Source organism: Lactuca serriola, chromosome 2 (assembly GCF_051521515.1).
Source record: "Lactuca serriola cultivar US96UC23 chromosome 2, Lser_US96UC23_V15, whole genome shotgun sequence".
In the NCBI taxonomy this organism is placed as follows: Eukaryota; Viridiplantae; Streptophyta; class Magnoliopsida; order Asterales; family Asteraceae; genus Lactuca; species Lactuca serriola.
In genome coordinates this window covers 56,141,149-56,150,410 of record NC_136409.1, presented here as the reverse complement: position 1 = coordinate 56,150,410, position 9,262 = coordinate 56,141,149, and the positions used below count along the sequence as shown (strand labels likewise).

Genomic DNA, 9,262 nt, shown 5'->3' with positions numbered 1-9,262 from the left:
GAGATATAATCCATGTATGACAATCAAGTTTGGAACTTCGTTAAGAATATACCTGGTCGTAAGACTGTAAGGTGCAAATGGATCTTCAAGAAGAAGACCGACATGGATGGTAATGTACACACTTATAAGGCACGACTGGTTGCAAAAGGTTATTCTCAAACTCCGGGAGTTGATTATGATGAAACCTTTTCACCAGTGGCCAAGATAAAGTGTATTAGGGTTCTGTTAGCCATTGCTGCATTTCATGATTATGAAATATGGCAAATGGATGTCAAAACCGCCTTCCTTAATGGAAAGTTGGCTGAGGATGTTTACATGGTTCAGCCAGAGGGTTTTGTCAGTACAGAGTACCCCGATAGAGTGTGTAAACTCGAGAAATCCATTTATGGATTGAAACAGGCACCTCGCAGGTGGAATCTTTTCTTTGATGAGAAAGTCAAGGAATTTGGCTTTTCAAGGAGTGAAGATGAATCTTGCGTCTATATCAAGGCTAGTGGGAGCATAGTCAGTTTTTTGGTACTGTATGTGGATGACATACTACTCATAGGAAATGACATCCCAACCCTGCAGGAAATAAAGTCCTGGCTTGGGATGTGTTTCGCTATGAAGGACCTTGGTGAAGCTGCCTATATCCTAGGGATAAAGATTTTGAGAAACAGGAGTAAAAGACTAATTGGACTTAGTCAAAGTACCTACTTGGACAAAGTGTTGAAAAGATTCAACATGCATAACTCCAAGAAAGGTGAGTTACCCATTCAGAGTAACGCCAGATTGAGTAAGACACAAAGCCCTAGTACTGAGGCTGAGATAGCAGAAATGAGTCGACTTCCTTATGCTTTAGCTGTAGGATCGATCATGTATGTTACGACGTGTACTCGACCTGATGTAGCCTTTGCTTTGAGCATGGTTAGCGGGTATCAGGGGAACCCTGGAAAGGAACACTGGACTACGGTAAAGAATATCCTCAAGTACCTGCGAAGGACTAAGGACTGGGTCCTTACCTTCGGTGGGAGTGATGACTTGAGAGTTGTAGGGTATAGTGATGCTAGCTTCCAGACTGATAGGGATAATTTCCGCTCTCAGTCGGGCTGGGTCTTTACCTTAAACGGAGGAGCAATCACTTGGAAGAGTTCCAAGCAGGAGACAGTGGCTGATTCTACTTGTGAATCAGAGTATATAGCGGCAAGCGAGGCAGCAAAGGAGGCTATATGGCTAAAGAACTTCATCGGAGACCTTGGAGTTGTACCAGCTATAAAAGAGCCAATGGAGATTTTCTGTGACAGCAATAGTGCGGTTGCCTTAGCCAAGGAACCAAGAGATCATGGGAGATCCAGACACATTGACAGAAAATATCACTTCATCAGACATCGAATAAAAGAAGGGATCCTCGTGGCGAAGAGGGTATTATCAGATGAGAACCCAGCAGATCCCCTCACGAAGGGACTGAGTAGGGTTAAGCATCTCCAGCATGCTCGGAGCATAGGGCTGAAGGATGATATAAGTTTTAGTAGTTAGATAAATTATGAAATTTGTAAAGTGTAATTGACATTTGATGATGAATAAAAGGTGTTTTATTTATGAGTAAAGTGTTGCTATCTCTTGTCAATCGTTTACTATATTTCTTTTGCATGTTTTGACTTCCAGAATAATTATGTTTGGTATATCATATTATTCAAACCTCCACAGTCGGTCATATGTCGGAAGTAGGTATGAATCAAGACTGTCATGATTGGTTGCAGAGGTCTAAGGTGTTGGACATGGCTACAACAATCATGAGTGCTCATAAGTTCTGAGCATTGGACTCAACCCACGCTCACTGGAATCACTTCATGGAATTTTATCTCGAGTGATCATGAGACGGTAATATCATATAAGTCTTCAAACCTAGAGATATGATTTGTTACTTACGAGTTGGTTATGCATTGATTGTACGAAAACGCATTGGTAACTCGATGTTATAAAATGTGCTTTTGTGTGTAATTCAATGAGTGGTAGAACAAACATATGAGTCGAAGTTTATCTGTTCCTTCTTGGATTAGAAGCTGATATCTGGGCCCCTCGATGATTTTGTTTTGACCTATGTACCGGGCCCGGTCAGAACTAAATTGATGTGTTCAGTTGAGTTCTATGTCAAACAAATCGGAAATCGGGAAACAAATGCTGGACAATAAGCAAGACAATGTTCCATGTATTTGTCCGGCTGATATCTAGAACAGAGGATTATATGATCACTTATCTAAATGGCGCGTTCTAGTTCAACAGAGTTTAAAGAGCTAACATTGCTGATCGGTTCCTGAAGTTATACTTGCAACTATAATTACTAGACTTATCCAAGTGGGAGACTGTTGGATATAGTGTCTAAGTTCATAACTATATTTGGTATGTACTTGACCCGACCCGGCATGGTCCATTTGGGTTGCACTTCACCCGAACAATTTATGGATAATATTTGAGAATAGTACAAGTTATGATTTACTAATATATTATAAGTTCTAATATATTAATATAAGATCATATTATTTAATTAGTATTGATCTATAATTAATCTAGGATTAATTTAGAGATCAAATATATTACTAATTAAATATGGGCTTCTATATTTATATAGTGTGGGCTAATGCTTATTTGGAATGGGCGAGGCTTGCATGGAAAAGTCCATGGATACTCCATGGAACTTTAACCCATGGATCTCATGGAAATGAAGAGACATGGGTATTAGGGTTTACATGGATGTAACCCTAATCCATCACACTATATAAAGGAGGCTTTGGTTCTTGAAATCACACTAGTTGACACTTGTTGAGGTGAGGGCCGATTTCAAGATAGTAGTGACTATTCTCTCAAAGTTCCAAGTTTGTGGTGATTTGTGATTTCCATTTGAGGCATCCACACTATTGGTGCTAGGCTCTAAAATTTCAAGGAATCAACTACAACTACAAGGTAAGTATTTCTACTAGCTTTATTTGATTCATGTTCCCCATGACATGCTCGTTAGGATATGAACCTTGGAAAAATAATTATTTGCATGTATCTTAAACAAACATAGATCCAAGGTTTATTAGGGTTGCATGTACACTTAGGAAGTGTTAGAATGCTCAAAACCCATAAGATAGATGCACATAACGCTGGACCCAATAGACTTTCGAATATCCAATCCTACCCGAAGGCCGAATCAACATTCTCAGGCTATAAGGTCTTTATTATGCACAGCCGTGATGCATACACTAGACATCTACAGTTATGATGTCAATTTCACATACAAGAAACCATAGGCTAATAGGCACCATATAATCAGGCAAATCTATCATGCGATTCCCAAAGATCCTTAGCCTAGCACTAGCATGTTGTTCTAACATATCATAATATCAAATAATTGTATGGTATTTTGGGGTTTACTTATAGGCTCCGGTTGATCGTACCCTCTGCACCCACCATCCTTTATTTTGAAAACCATTTTAGAAACTTACTTTCCAAAAATCTCCTTGATTTGAGACTGGATTCACACGAGTGTTCCTCCAATTCACTCAAACCAAGGCTCTGATACCAACTTGTAACATCCATAAATTTTACGCCAAATTTAAACTTTTTCAATCATAAATAAAAACCAAATAGCATTGTTTATAAAATGTTTTCAAATCATTTTCCATCAGAGTGTCCCAAAAATCATAACATAAGGATGAGGAGCGGTACGGTCACGCCTTCTCCTTTCCATGATCTCCTAAAGTACCTGAAACAATAAAGTGAAAACTGTAAGCCCGAGGGCTTAGTGAGCTACCCCTAAAATACCAATACCACACTGACAATACCATATCAGTAATAATCAATCAATCAACATGCATACTGGGCCATCTGCCTTACTTGACCGCCCTACCGGGCCTACAGCCTGTCTGAATCCATCCCGAGCCTTCAGCATGACTGGTCCGCCACGTGGGACTACAGTCTCCCCGGACCGCTCATAAGGTATATTGGCCTTCAGCACAAAGCAGGACCGCCTCAACCCAACCACATGCAAATAACCATGTGTGCATACTATCATATACATGCATATACAAACATCAATCATATCTGTCACACTGATCATCAATCATAGAATTCTCCTGTAACTAGAGTACCGACCTAGCAGGTCACTAACATACCAATCCCTACGGATCATAAGAGCATAACATAATGTCTACCCCAATTCCGATCTAATAGATCATAACCACATGTAGCATACCATAACAATAATAACTAAAGGGTCGGCCTTGGGGTCGTAGACCCTATCGATATAGTGAGGATAACTCACCTCGCAGATGTCGACTCGGAAGGTAAAATCCAACTCACGGATCACTTAACACCGGATCCACCACCTATTATCATAGTACAATATACTCGTAAGTTTTAACCTTATAAGGTACTCCATAACCCACTAGTCAAACCCTGGTCAAAGTCAAAGCCCTCAGTCAAGGTCAACAGTCCATGTTAACCCGAACTCACCGAGTACCCTTGGAGTACAATCCAACTCGCTGAGTCATCGGGGTGACTCGTCGGGTTCTTTTGATTCTCGTTCAAACTTTAAGGCTACCCGTCGAGTTCCCTCCTTGCAACCCGACGGATACACACGCATACATATCCAAGAGAAAACTCATCCGACTCACCGAGTTGTTCTTCAACTCGTCGAGTTTATGGCAATCTTCATCGGACTCGCCGAGTTGTTCATCCAACTCGTCGAGTTCACATCCATCTTCATGTGACTTACCGAGTCAACCTTGCGACTCGCTGAGTCCATTCAGTCCTTTTTCCATACAGACTTGTTTTGAGCCATGCAAAGACTCCAACTCATAGATCCAAGCTTCTAGGGCATGCTTATCATGTAAAGTTTCAAACTTTACGTGCATGCATAGCTATAAAGGCTCTAAATGTCTATTTTAAGTTCTTAATAGAACTTCATGCTCAAGAGGGAACTTAATCACAACCAAAACTGTGACTTTATGCTTCTAGAATCCAAGGAGGGTCCAGATCTGAAGTTACAACTTTAGATCTAGCCCATAGCTCATCATACCAACTTGAAATTCCATAAAAAGCCCCAGAAACTCAACAAAAGGGAAAAGGGGAGTAAGGATGGCACTTTGATACCTCCAAAGGATGTTAGCTGAGGTAAATCCTGCTTCCCACTCCTTCTTTGCTTCAATTCCTTTGCACTCCTAGCTTTCTTCCTCCAAGATTCTCATTCTAAGCTTCAAACACCACACAAAGGCACTCACACACATGTATTAGGGTTTTAAAGGCTCTCAAAGAATGCAAAGAGGCCAAAGGAGGCTAAGGCTCCTTTAAATAGAGGTGCAAACCCCAGGATTTACGGTTTCATCTACCAGATCCTACTCACCGAGTCCCAATGTGGACTCGTCGAGTAGTTAACTTAACACGCTATCTCATCTAGCTGCTACTCGACGAGTAGGTCAACCAACTCGTCGAGTAGAGCTTAACCCAATAAATCTTATTTAAGCAATACCTGAGAATCGGGGCGTTACATTTTATAAGGGGTTTGTGAGTAAGAGTTTGTAGGTTTTTGGAAAGAAAAAATGTTTATAGGTTTTATGTTAAAAGAACTTATATCGTCTAGCCTTATCATTTTGACATTTTTTATTTTTATTTTTATGCATTCCATATACATAAAGTGAGGAAAAATTTAATAAGAAAAATATAAGTCACCAAATAAATTTTAAAAAAACTTTTATTACTCCATAATTTTTAACATAGAAAATAACTTAGACAAATTTGTCTATTTACACATTTTTTTTTTCATTTTTCATGTTCTTGAGATAGTTAAAAAAATAGAAACAAATATAAGTGATCGAGTAAATCAATTTTTTTATAAATATATAAACTCAAAGATAGTAAAGAACCTAGATGGTATTTGCACTTTCTTTTCTAATTTGGTCTACTATTGATAAGTTTTTGTATATGGTAAACATTTCAATTAATCATTTTTTTAGCCATATATTTTAATATAGGCTTTCTTTGTTATATTTATTTAGCCCATTGCATGGATTTAGTCCATTATATGTATTTGTAGCTCATATATTGTATAATTGGTATATATATTGAATGAAAGGCAGAAGCCTAGTTTTGATGGGAAAATCGTTTACAACATGGTATCAGACCTCTTTTTTCTAAAACCCTAGCTGATCTATCCTTGTTACATCGTTCTTTCTCATCAGCCTTGTTCTTCTCCCATCTTGTTGCTGCCTTCTTTTTCTTCTCGTTGCTTCATCAGCATGACCGACTCTCAAGAAGGTTCCTCCAGTACAAAACCTAACGATTAGATTTATGGTATAACCAACATCAAATCTTATGTTCCTCTTATTCTCAATCTGGACCGTTTGAATTAGAGTTTTTTGTAAAAATATGTTACCTTTCAAAAAGCATTCTAGAAATAGGTTAGTTTTAGAGTGCATTGTAGATATAGGTTCTTTTTAGTTGGGCCCACTATTTGTCCTTCAGTCCGCCAAATGATATATATATATATATATATATATATATATATATATATATATATATATATATATTCAAATAACCCCCTTAACTTTTATTACTTTTCTATTCTTTATATATTTCATTTATTAATTCAAAATTTTATATTCATTATATATTATACATAAATAATAATTATAAAATATATAATTATAATTTATGTATTATTCTTAAGTAGTTATACCATTAAATGAATAATACACATATCTTAAAATAGATATTAATATTAAATATATTACGTCCGAAAATTAAATGATCTACTATAAACGATATTACATTCAAAATATACACTAAACTATAATTTAAATTAAACACTAAATCATAATATTCATAATGTTATTTTTATTATCGTTTATTTGTAAATATGAGAAAATCTTAGTCCACAATGCCTAAAATGTATAGCATGAGTTGTCACTATTTGTGAAAACTCTATAATTATGTTATTTGGCTTTACTCAACTACAAACGCAAAAGTCTTCTGCACATTCAAATGTAACTGTTGATGAAAACTCAGTAGAAGTAATTGAGTGAATCGTCAAATCATCTCACTTTTTTTGTATTATAAATTCTCTTTCTTATAATCGATAGTTTTTCATCTCTTCCAACCTAATAAATTTTTCTCACAATTCTTGAACTTAAATCTTTCCTTCTTTTTTTTCTTCAACATCCGTTCATCCATAACAAGGTACATATCATTGGCTTTATGTCATATATTTAATAATAGTCATTATCATATGTAGCATACTCATTAATCTCTTTTTAAAATTCTGATTTATTTTGCAGTTAGATTTTGGTATATATCATTATGACTCTAGATCGTCCGTTTATGATTAATTTATATTGGGATGGTAATATTAAATATGAGAATGGTATCATAAAGGGAGACCAATCAACTTTTTTTACTTCAAATATTATTAGGCACAAAATGGGGTATGAAGAATTTAAAGATTTATGTTATGCACATGCTGGAGTTGAAAAAGCATCACATAAGTTGAATATCTCATTATGCTATCAATTTGGAGGGCAATCCACTATTTGACGGTTCATAAGTGATTCAAGTCTAGACGTAATGTATTATTTGGATGAGAATGTTGCAAATTATTGGGGTCAAGTTTTAATTGAATTTGAAAAAATAATGTCGCCTACAAGTACTAGTTTTGTAGATATCCTTTAAAATTTTGAGGTGTTTGAGCCCAATCCATCAAATGTACCATTTCCTTTGCTTGATTGTGGTACATTTGAGAGAGATTGTGATGAAGCCAACTCATTATATAGTGAAGATACTAGTAGCTAGTCATTATGTGTTGGGGAAGATTCTGATGATGGTGGTGTGTGTGAAACTCCATTTATGAACTTTATGAGTGATGTTGGAGATATAGGAGACGGTGACATAGCCGGTTTGGAAGACCTCATTCACATAGATGTTTAGAAGGAATCAGAAAATAAAATAAGGTTAGGAATGCAATTTGAAAGTAAGTTGCAAGTAAAAAAGGCAGTGACACTTTGGTCTATCAACCAAAATAGAGAGTTCAAAGTGTATGATATTAAGCTTAACTTGTGGGTAGCAAAGTGTAGGACTCTAGGAAATTAAGAAGAAAGTTTTGGTAGTGTGCACTGTACGCCCCGTTGTGCATGGTATGTTCGTGAAGTTAAGAAGAAAAATCAAAACATGTGGAAGATTACACGTTGGGTGGATGCACACAATTGTTTTGGATCATGTACTGGTAATAATAACAAAAATCTAAACTCTGCAACTATTGCCTTGTATATCATCCATTCAATTGAAAAGGATGTTGCTTATCTAGTGAAACATATACAATCAGATATTAAAAATAGTTTGAATGTTGATGTTTCTTATGATAAGGCATGGCATGGTAGGCGAAAAGCCATAGAGAGTACTTATGGAACTTGGGAGAGTAACTTTGATGAGTTGCCCAAGTACATTGCAACATTGCAGGCTTCAAATCCTGATACAGTTGTGAAGTGGTTTCATTGTCCAAATAGCTCATCATCACATGTAGAGACATTCAAATATGTTTTTTGGGCTTTTGGACCCGCCATTGATGCGTTTTCTCTATGTCGACCTGTTATTTCAGTAGATGGCTGCCATTTGAAGGGTTCATATAGAGGAAAAAATGCTTGTTGCTGTCACAAAAGATGCAAACAATAGTATATTGCCTGTTGCGTATGATATCATTGATGAAAAGATTTCAGACAGTTGGGGTTGGTTTTTTTACCAACTCAGACATTTTGTTGTTCCAAACAAACAATTATGTGTTGTTTCAGATAGGCACAAAGGAATAATTCATGCAATGGAAAATCTACTAGAATGGAAAGAGCCATTAGCATACCATCGCTTTGGTCTTCGACACATTAGAAATAATTTCATCCAATGGTACAAGAATGTGTGTCTTAAAAAGCTTTGTTGGTCTATTGGTAGCACCACACAAATAAGAAAGTTTGTTATGTATATGAATGAAATAAAAAATATCAATCTTGAAGCTTGGCAGTATTTAAAGGAAATTAAAATAATTCAATGGTGTTTTTTATATGATCACAATCGTCGATGGGGTTTCTTGACAACAAATATCTCTGAGAGTCTGAACAATGCACTTCGCGGAGCAAGACAGTTACCGATCAAGGCGTGTATTGACCTTACATTCAATAGAACTGTACAACTTTTTAGAAAGTACAGTGATATTGCAATGAATTGCAATACACCTCTACCATCATGTATGTGGCGTCTCTTT

The 9,262-nt window shown here is 36.5% G+C and overlaps 1 protein-coding gene across 1 annotated transcript; it reads left to right on the top strand.

Annotated features, from left to right (window-relative positions):
- The first annotated feature begins 8,181 nt into the window (after positions 1-8,181).
- On the top strand, positions 8,182-8,682 carry LOC145089237 (uncharacterized). Its single transcript, XM_079027702.1, has one exon. The coding sequence runs from the start codon at positions 8,182-8,184 to the stop codon at positions 8,680-8,682; it is 501 nt and encodes a 166-aa protein (XP_078883828.1).
- The last annotated feature ends 580 nt before the right edge of the window (positions 8,683-9,262 follow it).